The sequence below is a fragment of the Orycteropus afer genome, unplaced genomic scaffold (genome assembly GCF_000298275.1).
Source record: "Orycteropus afer afer isolate SDZICR_OR568_19922 unplaced genomic scaffold, OryAfe1.0 scaffold00006, whole genome shotgun sequence".
In the NCBI taxonomy this organism is placed as follows: domain Eukaryota; kingdom Metazoa; phylum Chordata; class Mammalia; order Tubulidentata; family Orycteropodidae; genus Orycteropus; species Orycteropus afer.
In genome coordinates, this window is record NW_006921593.1 from 29,603,134 (window position 1) to 29,622,151 (window position 19,018).

General features: G+C 44.9%; 1 protein-coding gene across 1 annotated transcript in view; it reads left to right on the top strand.

The window, feature by feature from the left end:
• Positions 1–19,018, top strand: part of DNER (delta/notch like EGF repeat containing) — a 435,394-nt gene that overhangs the window by 150,580 nt on the left and 265,796 nt on the right. Inside the window, exon 2 of the mRNA XM_007942160.2 lies at positions 18,417–18,713. Coding sequence (XP_007940351.2) covers positions 18,417–18,713 — 297 coding nt within the window. The remainder of the gene's footprint in view (positions 1–18,416; positions 18,714–19,018) is intronic.

Here is a 19,018-nt window from a genome sequence, read left to right on the forward strand (position 1 = left end):
TGCTCTGACATGTAAACAAATGAATATGACTGGGTTCCAATGAAACTTTATTGATGGATTCTAAAATTGGAAACTTAAATAATTTTCACATGATACAAAATATTATTTTGATTGTTTCCAACTCTCTAAAAATGTAAAAATCCTTTTTCCCTCGCAGGTGGCAGGCTGGATTTGACACATGTGGCCCATGTCGGTCGGGCCTTAAGCAATGCCAGCACACACAAGTTGCTCGATATGTGCTTGTTGACTGAGGATGATAATATTTTTAATTAAGATTTTCATTATGAAATATTTCAAACACACAGGAAAGCACAGGGAATAATATCATGAGCGTCTACCACTGAAACCAAACATCATTCTTCCATATTTATCTCAGTTTTAATTTTTTTAGTAAAATAGTCCAGATAGAGTTAAAGCCTTCCCCACCCCTGCTCCTTACTTTTTCTTGACCTCAGTTGCTGTTCTGAAGTGGTGTGTTGTTGTTGTTGTTAGGTGCTGTCAAGTTGGTTCTGACTCAGTGACCCTACGTACGATAGAATGAAACACGGCCCGGTCCTGCCCCAGCCTCACAAGCCTTGCTGTGCTTGAGCCCCTCGCTGCAGCCACTGTGTTGGTCCATCTCGTTGAAGGCCTTCCCCTTTCTCACTGACCCTCCTCTACCCAGCATGATATCCTCCAGGGGCTAGTCCCTTCTGACAACATGACCAAAGTATGGGAGACGAAGTCTCGCCATTCTTCTAAGGAGAATTCTGGCAGTACTTCCTCTAGGATAGAATTAGTATGTAATCTTTCTGTTGTATGTTTACAGTGTAGGTAGAAAATGTACACAGAAGACTTATACCAAACCTGACCTTCTGCACCTCACCTTTGTTTTCACTCATCATCGATCTCGTAGACTGTCTTCACAGTCCCAGTTGCCGTGCCATACTGCTTTCGTATATGGAATTATGCAGGTGCCAGTTCCCTACCAATTTCACATTTAGCTTGTCATGGTGGACGTAACCCTCAGTTTTAAAACACTGCCCCGAATCACAGAATCCCTGGACAGTGCAAATGGTTACAGCACTTCGCTGCTAACCAAAGGTTTGGAGGTTCGACTCCACTTTGAGGCACCTCACAAGAGAGGCCTGGTAATTACTTCCAAAAACCAGCCATTGGAAGCCTTATGGAGCCCAGTTCTGCTCTGACACACCAACATGCCGTGAGTTGGAGTGGACTACCTGGCAGCCGGTTGGGCCCTGAAGTGTAGCTGGAGTGTTCTCTCTTCTGCTCCCCAGTAGAGCTGCTCTGTGTCCACGGGACTGTGAAAGGACTGTGCTGGCAGCTTTCTGTCTGCTGCACCTTTCATTCCCTGCCCTGACTCCCAGGCCACAGAGACCACTGTCTCTGTTGCTGACCGTCTGTTGCTGTTTTCACACTGCATGACTGCTTCTAAGTGGCGGGACTTTAATGGGTGTCCTTGTCCACTCTGAGCCCTGACTTTCTATTTCTTGAACTTTTTTCCTGTTGTTTCTTCTGCCTTTCCTAACTTTAACTGCCCTCTTTAGGTCATCAGCTTTTGCATGAGAAGACAAAACAACAGAGGGGCATCTTAGTAGATGTAGCCTGACCGTCACAGAGCTTCTGTCCAACCCTGTGATAAAATGACTAAGCCAAGCACACGTGCATCTTGGGGCTTTGACTCTTGGTGATTTAAAAGCAATTGCTACTAAAAGAAAGAAAAGAGAGAGAGGGGAAAAAAAAAAAAAAAAAAAAGCAATTGCTACTAGATACCCAGAGCTTGTTCTTTTGGCTGGCTTGAATTTTAATTTTTTTACTTTTAAGAGTTTTTTTTTTTTTTTTATGAAGCTGCTAATACAAAGCTTGCTGGTGATAGAAGGCTTATCTCCAGGTAAATGGGGGTGGCAACAAGATGACTTGGGACCTACCACCAAGCCCCTGATTTTTGTCCTTCTCTCTGGCATCAGATAGGTATGGAAATTAGAGGAGCTGCTTCCACTTAAGGCTAGAAAATCTTAAAACAGAGCAGGGGGAATTTTTCGTGCCTGCAGAGAGGCAACAAGGAGCTCTTGTGGTGCGGGGTTAAAGCATTGGCTGTTAACCGAAACGTTGGCGGTTCTGACCTGCCAGTTGTTCTGCAGGAAAAAGATAGGGCAGTCTGCTTCCCTAAGGAAGCCTTGGAAACCCTGGAGGGCAGCTCTATTCTGTCCTGTAGGGTTGTGATGAATCTGAATGAATTCAACAGCAGTGGGTTTAGGTTTTTTTGTATGTGAAAAATACGCATCAAAGTAGTCAGGAGGCCAGCCAGGTACACACACATACTTTACTCTTTGGCGTTAAAGGAATAAACTTTTCCCAGGTGACCCTGGTGGCCCTGGGTGACCCTGGTTTTTCTGCTCCTTAGCCAGCACTGTACCGATTTCTCTCCCACCTTTTCTTACGGGTCCGGCCTGGGCTTCAGGACCAGCAGGTTAGAAGAACACCCTGCCTGGTGAGAAATACTGCTGGTGAAGGATGGTCTAAAAGAAAGCTGTGTGGTCTCTTCTTCGTTTCAGACAATCAGTACTTGAGTGCCTACTATGCCCGAAGTCCCTGGTGGCACAGAGGGTTTACTCTCAGCTTGTTGTTGTTGCTAGGTGCCGTCGAGTTGTCTCCGACTCATAGCGACCCTACACACAGCAGAACGAAACATTGCGCGGTCCTGAGCCAGCTCCATGATTCTTGCTGTACTTGAGCCCATCGCTGTTGCCACCGTGTCAGTCCATCTCGTTGAGGGCCTTCCCCTGTTTTGTCAACCCTTCCCCTTACCAAGCATGACATCCTTCTCCAGGGAATGGTCCCTTCTGACAACATGACCAAAGTAGGCGACACGAAGTCTGGCCATTCTCGCCTCCAAGGAGCATTCCAGCTGCACTGCCTCCAGGACAGACCTGTTCTTTGAGCAGTCCATGGTACTTTCAGCATTCTTCGCCAACAGCACAGCTCAAAAGCATCAATTCTTCTTTGGTCTTCTTTAGTCATTATCCAGCTCTCACATGCATATGAGGCGACTGAAGATACCATGGATTGTGTCAGGCACACCTTAGTCCTCAAGGAGACATCCTTGCTCCTCAGCTCTTGAAAGAGGTCCTTTGCAGCCAACTTGCCCAGTGCTATATGTCGTCTGATGTCCTGACTGCTGCTTCCATTGGTGTCGATTGTAGAACCAAGCAATGTGAAGTCTTTGACAATTTCAATCTTTTCTCCATTTATCATGATGCTGCTTATAGGTCCAGTTGTGAGAATTTTTGTTTTCTTTATATTGAGATGTACTCTCAGCTCCTAACTAAAAACTAACCAAAAGGTTGGTGGCTTGAATCCAGTCAGTAGCTCTGTGGAAGAAAGGCCTGGTGTTCATTTCAGTGAAAGATTACAGCCAAGAAAACTATGGCGCAGTTGTCTGCTGTCACACACAGGGTCTCCAGGAGTCAGAATCAGCCCGATGCCCATGGGTTTGTTTTTTTTACTATATGTCTGGCTTTACAACTCCCTGCTACCCCATATACGTATCTTTTGTCAGATATTGATGCAGAGCCCAAGGCATTTGACTGCTAACCAGGTTGGTGGTTCAAACCCACCAGCTGCTCTATGGAAGGAAGATGAGGCAGCCTATTTCAGTAAAAATTTACTACCTTAGAAATCCAAGGGGGTTTGCTATGAGTTGGAACTCTTGATGGTAGTGGGTTTTTTTGTTTTTGTTTTCTTTTTTTTTGGTTACCTTTTGGTGTAGTGTCTAAGGCATTTGACTACTAACCAGAGGTTGGTGGTTCAAGCCCACCTGCCACTCCACGGAAGGAAGGTTGGACAGGCAATCTACTTCCGTAGTGATACCACCTCCAAAACCCAAGGAGGGGTTGCTATGAGTTGGATCTGACTTGACGGCAATGTGTTTGCGCTGTAAAATAATAAAAAATTAAAAAGGTTTTGGGACTACAGAACTGAAAGTTTCTTCTGTAAAGAGTAAGTCTGACTTGAACACGTTCCTTTGAATGTCATTCCCCCGGTCACGTCTTCAAGTATCTCATGCCCAAGGGTGCAAAATGGACCCCTTCAACAAAACCATAAACCAGGGTCCTTGGGGCTGCTGAACTGAGCCTGCTCACTGTTGTCTTCTGACGTCTCATGAGTTGCTCACATTTGGGTCTGTTTACCTGGAGTGTACAGTGGACGGCAGCCAGGTTCCTCCCGTCCCACTGAGCACCAAGGACCCTCTCTTCCTCTTTTCCATCCACTGGATGATGGATCTGACTCTTCCATGCTACCCAAACTGCTCTTGTCCAATGCCAGCTCTACTACTTGTCCTCTGATAGCCTATGACAGTTAGACACACTGCCCTTCCAAAGACCGCTCCTTGACCCAATGAGACAGAATAAAGGGTAATATGGGATATAGGAAAAGGATACAATTTGACATCATTGAGACCAGGATTCAGATCTCAGCTCTGACACCTCCTAGTTGTGACCTTCAACCGCTACTTAAACTTTCGGAGCCTTAGTTGCCTACAGATGAAATGAAGATGACATCTCGTCCAAAGGGTTGTTACAAGTAAATGAGTTATTGCATATTAGGGTAGCTTGTGTGTATGGACCCTCACAACATTTAAATTCCTGTCCTTTATCCCCCTTTTTTCTCTTCCATGATATTTTCTTGTCTTTCCTCACCCTCTGTGCCTTCTCTGATGCCTCACCCTCAGTGATCTCTGATTTTTTTTGTGGCATCGAAGTGCCGACCTCTCCTCCATATACTCTGCTGATTTCCAAATTGAAATCACAAACTGGTACCTTTTTCCTGAGTACCAGAGCTGTATTTACAGTCACTTAAGGACATCACGTATTGCAGCCATGGTTTGGTTTTTGCCATTTGTGACCTTTACACAAATGGAAGCAACATTGTGTTTGGGGGCATTTATTTGTTGTTCTTCAAGGCTCTCTTCTTCAGTGTGAATATACTACAATTTACTTATCCATTCTGCTCTTGGTGGATATTGGGTTGTGTCTAGTTTTTGGCTGTTAGAAATGATGATGCCGTGTTCATTCTTGTTTATAGCTCTTGGTGCCTGTTTGCTTGCATGTACTTTCAGCATATATCTAGAAGTCACATGGTAAACATTCATACAATCTTAGTAGATAATGCAAAACTATCTTCCTGAGTGGTTGTACCAGTTCACACTCCGTACCTACTTTACATTTTTCATTGTGTTATGTACTTGCTGACTGTACTGTCAGTTTTCCAGCGTTAGCCATTCTGGTAATTGTGCATTAGTGGTCTCCCACTGTGATTTGACTTTGTAGTTCTCTGATTACTGATGACATCCTCTAACTTCTCATATATTTTGGCCGTTTGAGTATAATTTTTGGTGATATGTCTTTTCAAGTTCCCTTTCCCTTGGATTTTTCCTTTTGCATTAATAATGTATAAGAATTCTTTATTTTGGAGATGAGCCCTTTGAGGATGACATGTATGTCAGATAGCTTCATCCATTCTGTGACTTCTCTTTTTACTCTCTCACTTGTTTTAATGAAAATAATAATTTTGGTGTAGTCCTATTCAGAAACATTTTCCATTATAACTAGTGTTCTTTGTGTCCTGTTTATAATTGTATATCCTAAACCACAAAACCAAAGTCACTGCTGCTGAGTCAGTTCTGACTGAGAATGACCCTGTAGCATTTCCAAGGCCGAACTCTTTACAGAAGCAGACTGCCACATCATTCTCTTGTGAGGTGGCTGGTGGGTTCAAACTGCCAACTTTTGTATAGCAGCAGAATGCTTAACTGTTTGCTACACCATCATGGCTCAAGTCATGAGGATCTTCTCTTCTGTTATCGTCTAGTAACATGCTTTTCCCTTTGGCCTTTCATATCTAGATCAGAAAGCCACCTGGGATTTATTTTTGTGTATAGCGTGAGGTAGGGGTCAAGCTTCACTTTCCCGATACGTGTATCCGTTTATTGAAAAGAGAATATTTATTGCACTGCTCTATACAATGACCTCTTTGTCAGAAATGAAGGTTTCACATATGCTTTGTTGCTATTTCTTGGCTCTCTTTTCCACTCTGTTGGTCTATTCATCCATCGTTGTGCCAACATCTCACTGTTGTAATTACTCTAGCTTTAAAATTCTGTCTCGTAGAGTGAGCCCTCCCACATTGCTCTTCTTATTTGAGAGTGCCTGGACTATTTTGTCCCATTTTTAGCAAGAACAAAATAACTGTCAACTCTCTAGATCACTGTGGGGGAAATTAGAATCCTTGCAATATGAAGTTTTCTATCCCATGACTACAAAACCCTTTCATTTATATATGCCTTCTGTAATTTCTTTCAATACTGTTTTATATTTCTTTCGGTGGGGTTATGTATCCTTTCATTTAGTATATTCCTAGATATTTGATAACAAAGCCCTGGTGGCACAGTGGTTAAGGCACTCAGCTCCTAACTGAAAGGTTGGCAGTTGGAGCCTACCATCCTCCCTGTGGAAGAAAGATGAGACTGTCTACTTCCATAAAGTTTGACACCCTTGGAAATAGTTCTACTCTGTCCTGCAGGGTCACTGTGAGTTGGAATCGACTTAACAGCAATGAGTTTGGTATTTGGGTCTGGTATTTGCTATTTTTTAAAATATACTATAAGCACTTTCCTTCTTGAAGTTCTATTTTTTTTGCTGATATATGCAAATAGCATAGTACCTAAGGCACTTGACTGCTAACTAGAAGGCCAGCAGTTCAAACCCACCAGCCACTCTGCGGAAGGAAGTTTGGGCAATCTACTTCCGTAGTGATACCGCCTCGGAAACCCAAGGAGGGGTCCCTGTGAGTCAGGTCCGACTCGACAGCACTTAACAACAGCAACAACATATACAAATGCAATTCTTGTTTTTGACCCTGTATCTAGCAAACTTGGTGAAGTTACATAATCTAATAATTTATCTGTAAGCATAATCATATAATCTCTTAATCACCACTTTCTTTCCTGTTTGATTCTTACACTTTTTTCCATTTTTGCTTTGTTGCCCTGGTTATACCCTTCACACAGTGTCCAGTAACCTATGCTCATCGAGTCTGTTCTGACTCATAGTGACCCCATTGGGTTTCCAAGGCTGTCTCTCTCTCTCTCTCTTTTTTTTAAATTGTGATTTGGGTGAAAGTTTACAGAGCAAATTCACTTTCCATACAGAAGTCACCTACACGTTGTCTCATGACACTGACTACAATTTACCCCAATGCAACAGCTCCCCTCACACTTCCTCCCCATAATTACCTCTTCTTTGGGTCCATCCCTCCGTGCACTCCTGCCCCCTGAGCTGTCTCCCAAACAGCACAAACAGCCCCTCTTTCTCCCATGATTATTCTCTCCAAGGAGTGTATCTACTTCAGGTACATGTTCAACTCATACACCTGTCTTTTGTTTGGCTGGAAGCCACAGGTATGGGTTCAATTCCAGACCTGAAGGGCAGCTAGGGGCCATAGTCTCAGTAGTTCTACCAGGCTCTATCAGACCAACAAACCTGGTCCCCGCCCCCCCCCTTTTTTTTTCCAAATGATTTTGAGTTTTGTTCCACATTGTTCTCCCTCTCTACCCAGGACCTCCTCCATAGATCCCCCTCTGAGTTATTGACAGTGGTAGCCAGGCACCATCTAGTTCTTCTGCTCTCATAGTCGTGTAGGCTGAGGATTGCATGGTGTACTGGTCTGAGGACTAATTGTTTCCATGAATCTTTGGTTTTCTTCATTATTCTTTGCTCTGGACGAGGAGAGACCCATTGTTGCATCTAGAAGGCTGCTTGCAAGCTTTTAAGATCCCAGTCGCTACTCGCTAAGGCTGTAAATCTTTATGGAAGAAGATTGCCTCATCGTCCTCCCATGGAGCAGCTGGTGGGTTTGAACTACCAACCTTTGGGTTAGCAGCCAAAAACATTCACCACTGCACCACCAGAGCGCCTTATACTGTCCAGTAGAGATGGTAATAGCAGACATCCTTGCTTTGTTCTCAGTTTCAGAGAGCGGCTTTTCAGCATTTCATCAGTAAGCATCCTGTGTGCTGAAGGTTTTTTGTAGATACTCTGTACGAGATTAAAGACATTTCTTTCTATTCCTGGTTTTCCAAAGTGCTTGCCCTAAATGGGAGGTGAATTTAACAACTTGCTTTTTCTGCACCAGTTGACATGATCAGCTACTTTTCATAGGATGTTTAATTCCCGGGTTGCCTGCAGGCTTCTGGTCCTGCCTAGGCAGGGAGGAAAGAGTTGATCTCATTCCTTATTCGTGTTTTTTTTTTTTTTTTTTTTTTGTAGAAAGAGCTTACTGGCATTTACAAGTGTCTCCTATGAAAAGCAAAACAAGAATGTGTGCACTGGAACTGTTCTGTGAGTCTCTGACTTACCAGGGTAGAACTGGGCCTTAAAAGACTAGAAGAAAAGAAAGAAAGGGGGAAAAAAAACCACAAGCATTTCATTTGAGGCTTGTGTGCCTATGGCAGTAAATGCAGTTGGATGCTATCTTTTAGGATTCAGTTAAATATGGAAACCAAGGACCAAAATGTGTGCCAGGATATGATGAACGGTTCAGAGATTCTTGCTAAATCTGCAACTGAGCAGCTTATAGATTCATCAGTATGCTACTGACTGTGTGTGTTGGCCAGACTGAAGCAAAAGCACTGTGATTTCCAGACAGTTTCCCAATGCAGCATGTTTCAAAGAGATAGCATGAAAAAGGAAGAGAACAATTCGACCTGGAGTGGTTTATTTTTCACGGGCTTATTTCATAGTCCTAAGTTTAGATTCTTCTTGTTATCCCGTTTTTAGACTCCTTATAAATGTGACTCAACCTATGTGCCCAAATCAGGACAGGCTGGCGACAAGAATGTTGACTCTGAATTGAGGGGAACAATGGACTCTCTCAAGTAGTCTTAGTGTAATGTTTCTAGTAGATCCAGAGTCTATAATACAGAAATAAGAAACTATCACGACCCAGCAATGTGGGTGAAATTAAGACCTGTGTGTAGTTCTTTACCCAGGAACGTGAAGGAACATTTGGGTTATTTCAATGGAAAATATTCATGGGTTACATTTTTTTGGCTGAGTCTAGTACTGGCATAGACACCACAGCTATGATATTTTTTCCCACATCTTTACTCCTAGTGGGTAAGCAGTTGGTGTTGGCTACAGCTGAGATCTTTATTGAACAGAGTGGAAAAAATTCCTCTTCTGTGACAAAATGCTGTGATAGTTGGACCCCAGCATTGTTCATTTGCACCCCAGCATGAAGGTGACATTTCCTACCAGAGCAATTCCCATTTTGGACAGAGAAAGACCATATTAAGAATGGAAAGGACTTTAGAACTGCTCTGGTAGTGTAGTGCCTCTAAGGCACTTGACTGCTAACCAGAAGGCTGGAGGTTCAAACCCACCAGCCACTTCTTGGAAGGAAGGTTGGACAATCTACTTCCGTGGGGATACTGCCTGGGAAACGCGAGGAGGGGTCACTATGAGTCGGATCCAACTTGATGGTGCACAACAACAACAACAACAAAGTCCCATCTCTTCCTTGTACAGTTGAGGAAAGTGAACCCCTGGAAACTTCCTGACCTCTTCTTAGGTCACTCACAAATGAGAATAGAACCTTAAGTTTTCTCTGCTGAATCACAGGGTGTCAGATTGACAATTGTTCACTATCATATTTCCATGAAAACTAAGTAAATTCTAATTTCTGCAGTACCTTTGTCATGATCCCCTCTTCCAGTTGGCAGACTTAGACACTCTAGCTACTTCAAGGTTCCTTGGTTAATGTGATCCTTCCCTAGTCACCCTCCTCCAGGGTCCCACCTGTTTCTAAGCGTAGCCTCTGTTGTGGGCTGCCTATCATTTATCTCCATTGAGTTCAGTTAATAATGGGCAGATGAGTGGGGAAGATCTCTCTCTTTCTGTGAGTAAAGGAAAGATGAAGGTAGAAGCCCCCACTGTGTTTTGACTTAATAGTGGGCTCCCTATATAAGTATTCCCTTCGGCCACTTTCCTGAACAAAATTTTGCTTAAAAGAGTATCTAGTCTCATCTTTGCCTTAAATTGTGTCACACAGGTCCTTCTATTACTTAAGCACTTGGTGCATGATAGCCCATTAAGGGGGTTAAATGTGAGGAAAAAAAAAAGAAATACATGCAATTGCTATTGACTTAACACAGTGCTGCTAGAAATAGTCGCCTTCCTTGAAGTCTTCCCAGATGATCCCACCCACCTGTTTTCTTCTTTTTGCAAAAACCAAAGTTCTTATTGCCTAGATCAAAGCTTGGACAACTAGAGGGCCTGATAACAAATATTATAGGCTATGCGGACCAGATAATCTCTACTGCAACTACTTAACCGATAATGTAGCATGAAACTAGTCAAAATATAAATACATGGGTGTGATTGGATCCCAATAAAACTTTATTTACAGAAATAGACTGGATTTGGGCTACAGGTTGTAGTTTTTCGACCCTGTCCACACTAAAAATGTCTCAGTGTTGGTCTCTGTCAGAAACATCTGGAGAAGGCCGGTGGCACAGCTGCTAACTGAAAGGTTGGCAGTTGAAACCCACCCAGCAGCTCTGCAGGGGAAAAGACTTGGTGATCTGCTACCAGAAAGATTACAGACAAGAAAATGTTATGGGGCATTTCTGCTCTGTCACATGGGGTCACTGTGACTCCACAGCCCCCAATAACAACAGTTTCTGATTAACCACTCGGGCCTGGGAATCTGTATTAAACAGCTTTTCCTCATTGATTCTGCTGCTGCGACAAATTGGAAAACCAGGTCCATCCCGCTTATCTCTTAACATCACTCCCACATTCCTCAGTCATTTCTCATCTGTGCCTTTGTCTGACTCCTCCACCCTCTGTAAGCATGTGAGGCCATGTGGTATTGGTCACATAAGGTGTGCCATCAGTGTTTGTAGGATTGGTGTAGCATCCTCCTGGGCTTCGTTGGGTTTGGTTTCCACATCCCTCCTCCCATTCCCCAGGATGATGTTGACCACAGAGTATGGCAATAAATAACGAAGGGAGAGGACCCCTCCTCTGCTCTGTTCTTCTCTGGACCTTCTGAACACAGTGTCAATGAGAGCCAAATGGTCCACAAGAGAATCCTAAATCATGGAGCTTGAAGAGCTCTTGCGATGGTCTATCCCAGTCCCCGCATGCAATCCACCATGAATGTGTGGTCCAGGACAGAGTCTCGGAGCAGAGCAGGGCTGCATGCTGGCACTTTGGCTGCTCAATTGGCTCCATTTTCCATGAGGAAACTCCCAGGCTGCCTGTCGGCTCTTGGTGGGGAACATCTGGAGTTGCTGCCTTTGCTTCGTTGAGAGCTGTCGCTTTCATTCCCAAAAAGACCATCTGTCAGACATGCTCTGAATCTGCTCATTCTATACCCGCTGTGATCAAGCTCATTGTCTCAGCATTACAGATTTTAAGCTATTTTAATTAAAAAAGGGACTTCATCTCAATCTAACAAATGATCATACTGGTTAGCATGTATAAGGTGGGTATGAATTGACAATTAGACTGTGTAGGGCCAGTCCATGTTATGTGTCTGACTCGTCTATTAGACTTAAAGCTCTTTGAAGTCTTTCGTTGTTGTTGGGTGCTGTTGACTCAGTCTGACTCATAGCAACCCTATAGGACAGAGTAGAACTGCCCCATAGGGTTTCCAAGGCTGTAAATGTTTATGGACGTGGACTGCCTCATGTTTTTCCCATGGAGTTGCTGGTGGGTTTGAACTGCCAACCTTTTGGTTAACACACAAGTGCTTAACCTTTGCACTATCAGGGCTCCTTCTTTGAGGGCTAGTCCTGGCTTTTTTCATCTTCCTGACCCCTCTTCTGGGTACCTTAGCTGCACATTAGAGGTGCTCAATAAATGTCATGTGAACTACTGACCAGCCAGATTGGGCTTTCTGTGAAATACAGAGGGGTAGGAACAAAGTCCACTGATTCTCTAACCTAGTGTGGGAGGATCACCTGGGAAGACCCTGCCATCCTGTGGGTGATGTTGACACAGGTGTTCACAAGCTACTTGTTGAAGAAGCCCTAAAGGCTTTGACTTTGTATATGGGCCATTTTTATTCCTACTCTTTTCATCTTTTTGTAAGTGTTCCTACGTGTAAGGGAAGCTGTTGCCATTAGGCACTGTTGAGTGGGTTCCGACTCATCGTGACCTCGTGTATGACAGTGCTCTGTTGCTATCCATAAGGTTTACAGTGGCCACTTTCTTCAGAACTGAGATCACCAGGCCCTTCTTCCGAGTCTGTCTTAGTCTAGAGGCTCTGCTGAAGCCTGTCCATCGTGGATGCTGCTGCTCGTATTTGAAATACTAGTGGCTTAGCTTCCAGCCTCAGAGCAACATGCAAGCCACCACAGTGCGACAGACTGACAGATGGGGTGGTGGGGGACAGCATAGCAATTGCCAAAACACGGGGAGCACACGGTGTAAGGAAGGAAAACAGGCCCCGTGTGGGGTGTCACACTGCCTTCAAATCACAAGTCCTGGGGTTGGCAGGACTCTTAGCTTGCACCCCCCCCCAATCAAACCCTGCTCCACACCCTGTAATGCTGTTGGTTGTAACATAAACAAATGGACACCAGCTAAAAGTCTAGCGTTAGTGTGCTCACTATGGCCTCTGAGGTGGGAGGGTTGAGGCCACCCAGAGGTGCCTTGGAAGAAAGGCCTGGCTATCTACTTTTGAAAAATCAGCCATTGAAGCCTACGGAGCACAGTTCTACTCCGACACCGGGGTCGCCATGCACCAGAACCGCTGGAACAACCGTTTTTAAAAGTGTAAAATAAAATGTGAAAAGTTTCTGGTTAGTCCTATGATGTGAAGAAATCTGGCTGAAATAGATGAATGAATGTGATGCAACGCATAGACAGCATTTAATAAATGAGCCCATTGGTGAGATGTTAGCAGAAAACTATTAACCCATGAGGTTTCTTTTCATGCTTTCTTATAGCCGGTCTCACAAAGGCTTAATTATTTCTGACCTATCGTTAGGAGCCAGGAATTGTAGCTGAGAACACACTGCCTGTTGAATTTTGTACATCCCCAAAGTCACTTCTGTTACTTGTATTTTTGCCTCATTATGCATTTCGGCAGTTCAGTTATTTCCTGCTTATAGTTCAGACTTCATGGGATTCAGAAGTGGTGACTTCTGCGACAGTACTTTCTCCAATGAGAGAAAATATAAATACAAGCTTAAAAATAAAAAACAGGACAACTCAGTAAGTTGTGCATAGAAAAACTTACCACAAATATTTATGATGTTGGGATTTTTCGTAAAGGTCAGTATTCAGGTTTTATCTTATATTTGCTGTTAAGTTCTTTCATTTTTACTTCTTTTATGAAGCAAGCGTGAAGTGTTACCAATATCATGGCGGCAGGTGCCATTGTTCTTCAAACAACTCTGTACAACCCGAGGAAGTAGCTGTACTGGGAAACAGGTCTTTAAAAGAAGGATCCGGTAACCCCACAGTGCATTTAATTCCTTGCTTGATGTCCCTCTGAGTGTGTGTGAACTCAGGTCATTCACTGGAATTCCTTTGGAAATCTGGACGGTTGACAGTTTAGTTTCAGCGTTGTCCCCTCTTCTCTCTACTGAGTGTCTCTGGCTCTCACTGCAGTCAGGCTTTATTTCATTGCGGACGGCATTCACGCATCCTCTCGTCTGAGGACCTGGGCAGCAGCACCTCCTGCGGACTTTACTGTCAGCATATTGTTCATTCCGCTCTTGATTCCCTTACCAGGTGGAACTGACACCCAGGTAAGGCGAGTTGGGCGTTGTCTGGGGAGTTGCCTTTTCCCAGCCAGCTCTTCCTACCAGCCCACCAGCCCTAGCAGAACGCTGACACTGCCCACTGGGGTGACGGGCTTCAGGCAGTGGCCCACATCATCAGTGTCTGAGGACCAGAGAAAGATGGTACCAAATTTACTGTTGTTAGTACCACTACTAGGTGACCAGATGTAAATGCCGCAGGGGCAGGCACTGGATCTGATTTTCTTAGCATTTTATTCCTAGATCTGCTACAGTTTTTATCAAATAGTAAGCAATCAATCAGTATTAGTTGAATATTATGATTATCATCCTTTTTTTTTTTTTTCTGAAAAAGCATTTAAGGTAACTTTAATCAGCGTACATTGAATCTTACCTTCTTTTTGTGGCTTACAGAAATATAAAATTACCTTTTGCCTCTCCACTGTAATTTCTATTTCAAGCTCCGATCATTTGATACATCAAAGATGTGCTGCTGTGTTTAGAAAGAACTCTTGGCTGAAGTCAGAAAGGTGGGCGTCATCCTTGCTTCCTCTTGCGGTGGTTGTGGAAGATAAGATGGGCCATCCCACTCTGCCTGTTAGTTTTCCAACAGTGAAATGGGTTCAGGCAGATCCCTGTCTGTCTCAGGCTTGTTGGGAAGGGCTGGTAAGATATTCCATGGAATGCTTTCTGAAAATTCCACATGGCCATCTTAGGGTGAGCACTAGGAGTCGTGCCTTGTGCAAGAAGATGGATATGCGTGCTTTGAATTACTCTTTGGAGGTGGTGCGAGTGTCTCCTACCCTGCTGCCTCTCTGGGGACTGGCTATTGTCAGCAGTGGGCTGTGGGAGCAGACGCCATGGGGCCTTCTGGCCATCAGTTGGTGGTCTGTGCCTCAGTAACTCATTCTCTGAGCTGCGCGGTGGAGCTTTGTATCGCTCCCTTGGGGCAGTGGTGGTTCAGTGGTAGAATCCTTGCCTGCCACGTGGGAGACCCAGGTTCGATTCCTGGCCCACGTACCACATGCAGAGCCACCACCGTCTGTGGGTGGAGGCTGGCGTGTTGCTATGATGCCGGACAGGTCTCAGCAAAATGCCCAAGCTCAGACAGAGTGGGAAGGAAGGCCTGCAATTGACCCCTGAAAATCAGCCAGTGAAGACCCTCCAGATCACAGTGGTCCAGCCCACAGCCGATTGTAGGGATGGAGTGGGCTGGGCTGTGTTTCGGTCTGTTGGACGTGGGTCACTAGGAGTTGATGGCCAGCTTGATGGCCGCTAACCACTACCAGCAGCAGCAGCAGCAGCAGCAGCAGCAGCATTGATCCCTATGACTTAGTATCTTTCCTTGTTTACGTGCATATATTAAGATCCCTAATATGTGACTAGGGAGCTCTGGTGGTGTAGTGCCTAAGGCATTTGATTGCTAACCAGAAGCCTGGCTGTTCAGACCCACTAGCTATTCCCGGGAAGGAAGACTGGGCAATCTACTTCTGTAAAGATTCACCACCTTGGAAACCCAAGGAGGGGTCGCTATGAGTCAGAATCGACATGATGGCAGTGAGTTTAGTTATTTTTTGTTTTTAATATGTAACTGGGACCCCTATAGGATTTCCAAAGCTGTAAATCTTTACAGAAGCAGATTGCATCATCTTTCTTCTATGGAGTGGCTGGTGGGTTCAAACCTCCAAACTTTTCGTTAGAAGCTAAATGCCTTAACCACTACGTCGCCAGAACTCCTATGTTGATATGTGACTAGATCTACCTTGATGCTAAGAATTTGTTTGTGAAACATGGCTTTCAATATCCCCATTATCTTAGCTAATTAAATTATTTCTCCCCCTTGTCAAAGAATTTTTCAAGTGACACCCAGGCCATGAAACTTTCCTGAGAATACTCAGGAATAACCCCCGAGACTAAGGCCCCCACTCACCCGTTGGCCTTGGAATTGAACTGACTTCTGTGGCTTTCAGTCAAACAATAGACGGGCCTACAAGGTGAACATCTACACCAGTAGATACACTCCTTAGAACAATCAACATGGGAGACCACAAGGGCAACATTTGCACAGGGAAATAGCTCAGAGGGCAGGAATACATAGGATAGAAGGACACAGGGAAAAGGTAACCACAGGAAGGAAGTGGGAAAAGAGCTGTTACATTATGAGGGTTGCAATCAATGTCATGAAATAAAATGTGTGTGAACTATTGAATGGAAGATGAATATGCTCTGCAAACTTTCACGCAAATCACAATTAAAAAAAAAAAAACAAACTAAAATCAATCAACCAGTCAAATCAGGAATGAGATAACATCATGACTAAACAAATGATTCACATCCCTCTCGCATCACATGCTGCTTTCCAAAAATCCATAAATCAACTTCTCTTTATTTCTTACAACAACTTCTTAAAAGCACAGCCATGTTTTCTATGTACTTTGATGTTTCTATGTTTGTTGATGTTTCTGTGTTTGTTTGGGATAGAGCAGTGAACAAAGCCCTGCATTCATAGGGCTCACATTTTTGTGGGAGAGAAAACAAGATTATTTTAGATTTTGTAACCAAGGAGGTCTGCTCGGAGGAGGGGGCATTTAGCGTAGTGAACTGTATGAAAACAAGCTTGTTATTGTTATGCCGTCTATTCGGACCCTACTCACAGCGACCCCTCCTTGGGTTTCTGAGGCAGTATCATTATGGAAGTAGATTGTCCACCCTTCCTTCCAAGGAGTTGCTGGCGGGTTTGAACCACCAGCCTTCTGGTTAGCAGTCAAGTGCCTTAGGCACTACACTAGGGAAAAGCATTCCAAGGTGAATGCCCATTAGATGCAAAGGTCCTGGGATAGGAATGAACTTATCATACTTGAGGGACAGAAAGCAGGCTAGGGGGAGGAGTGGGGAGAAGAGCATAGGAAGAGGGGAGGTCAAAACGCAGGGAGGAGCCCGATCAGGAAGGGTCTTGCCTGCAGTGGAAGGAGTTTTGAATTTGAGTTGCTAGAAATTGTAAATATTTTAAATAATTTGTGGTTTAAATATTCTCTTGAGATACTATGCGTTCTAGTCTTATCTGCAATGCTGGAGGCATTGCCAGGTTGTAGCATAGAATTAACAGTGTATTTTTGGAGCTTCATTTAATTCAGTCCTAAATCTCTTCATACTCCGTAAGGAGTTTGTTGCAAATTGTTTTATGAGACTGCTTGAGCAGAATGAGGAGCCATTTGACCAGGCAGAATTTTACCCGTGTGCAATTGTCTGTGTGAAGTCATTGCGACAGGAGAGATGGAGGGTCCCGTTTTGCTGTAGCCAATTCTTCATCGATTTAGATGTCCAACCATCCCTGAGCAGCCAGGGGCAGAACGGACCGACGTCCAATATTCCATTATCACAGGGACAAATCGTCATTGAGTCACCACTGAGAACGTGCCTTGGACTCTTGAAGTGTCTGGAGAGAAGCAGGGGGTCTTTGCACATTGTTTCGTGGCATGTCCCCAAGTAGTAACAAATGGTGACTCAGAGGTCAGCAGCAAAGGACTCAGGTAAACTGGTTACTTAGAGCAGGACCACACTGGAAAGACACATGGCCAAAAGTTTATGTTTCTCTGTGGTCACCTTTCCGGTACAGAGTAAAACTTTTCATGAAATTCTGTCTTATCTAAGTCACCACCATGTTTTTGTCTAAGGAACCCTGGTGGCATGATGGTTAAGCCCTCGGCTGCTAACCAAAGGATTGGTGGTCCTAACCCACCCAGCAGCTCTGTGAGAGAAAGACGTGGTGAGCTGTTTCCGTGAAGATTACAGCCTAGACAACCCTGAGGGACAGTTCTGCTCTGGCACATGGGGTCACTGTGAGTTGGAATCCACGCCACAGCACCTGCCAACGTGCAGGCCGCTCATCTTGGAAGCCTTTGACTGAATAACCCCAAACCACACCCACTGCCATGCACTTGATTCTGACTCCCAGCGCCCCTAGAGAACAGAGTGGAATGGCCACACAGGGTTTCCAAGGCTGTCAGTCTTCACAGAAGCAGACTGCCTGCCTCATCTTTCTCCCAGGGAGCAGATGGTGGTTCGAACCGCAGATCTTTTGGTTAACAGCCCAGTGCTTTAGCCACAGTGCCACCAAAACTCCTTGGGTCACCCTAGAAAGGGTCCTTGATCTTGTAGGAGAGTGGTAGGCAGAGGTATGCAGGTCTCTTTCTAAAGTAGAAGAGGCAGGCAGCGCTCCCAGGGAATCTGCCCAGCAGTCTAGCCTGTGAGCGTGAGATTCCAGGTTAGATCCTCGCGGCAGCTCAAAATATAAAGTAGGTATCTTCCTAACGAGCCCCAGTGTTACTGATTTTTTCCTGTAAATAATGTGTTTCTGACATCAACAGCGTTTGGGTTTGGGGAGGCTGCCCTGCACTGTGTATTGCATTGCGGACACTGGGTATCTGTAGGGTTAGTGCCGAGATAGCTTTGGGGATGTCCAGCAGCCCAAGAGAAGGATGTGTGCTCGGCTGGAACAGTGTTTGCCTAGCGTGGCAGCTCTGAGGCACAGACCTTGTCCCCCCAGTGCTCCACTTTTTCTTATGAGGCCATAACTGACCCACTTACGGTCTCGTTGCAGCTTGTCGCAGATCCTTGTGCCAGCAATCCTTGTCGCCATGGTGACTGTAGCAGCAGCGGTGATGGCTACCTCTGCGTGTGCAGTGAAGGCTACGAAGGGACCAACTGTGAGCAGGCTCGCCCCAGCCTCCCTGCTTCCGGGTGGACCGAGGCCACGGCACCCGGGCAGCTCCAGCCCATACCTGCCACCCAGGAGCCTGATGTGAACCTGCCCCACTCTCCAGCTACCGCTACGCTGCCAACGTGGCAGCCAAAAACAGGGCAGAAAGTTGTAGAAATGAAATGGGATCAAGTGGAGGTGAGGATGGTTAATTGTGTCTGTTTTTACATAGGAAACCAGAAAACTGAAAATAATTCCAGGGGTTCTAAAACCAGCAATAAAAACGTAAAGCCGGTAAGTTACTTAATGAACGAAACTACGTCCCCAACTTTAATCTGCGAGGCAGTGGTAGCTCACCTTCCCTAAGGGAGACCCAGGTTCATTCTGGCTAGTGCACCTGATGCCCAGCCAACGCCTGTCTATCACTGGAGGTTCTTGTGTGGCTTTGATGCTGAACAGGATTCAGCGGAACTTCCAGACAAAGATCGACTGGGGATGAAGGC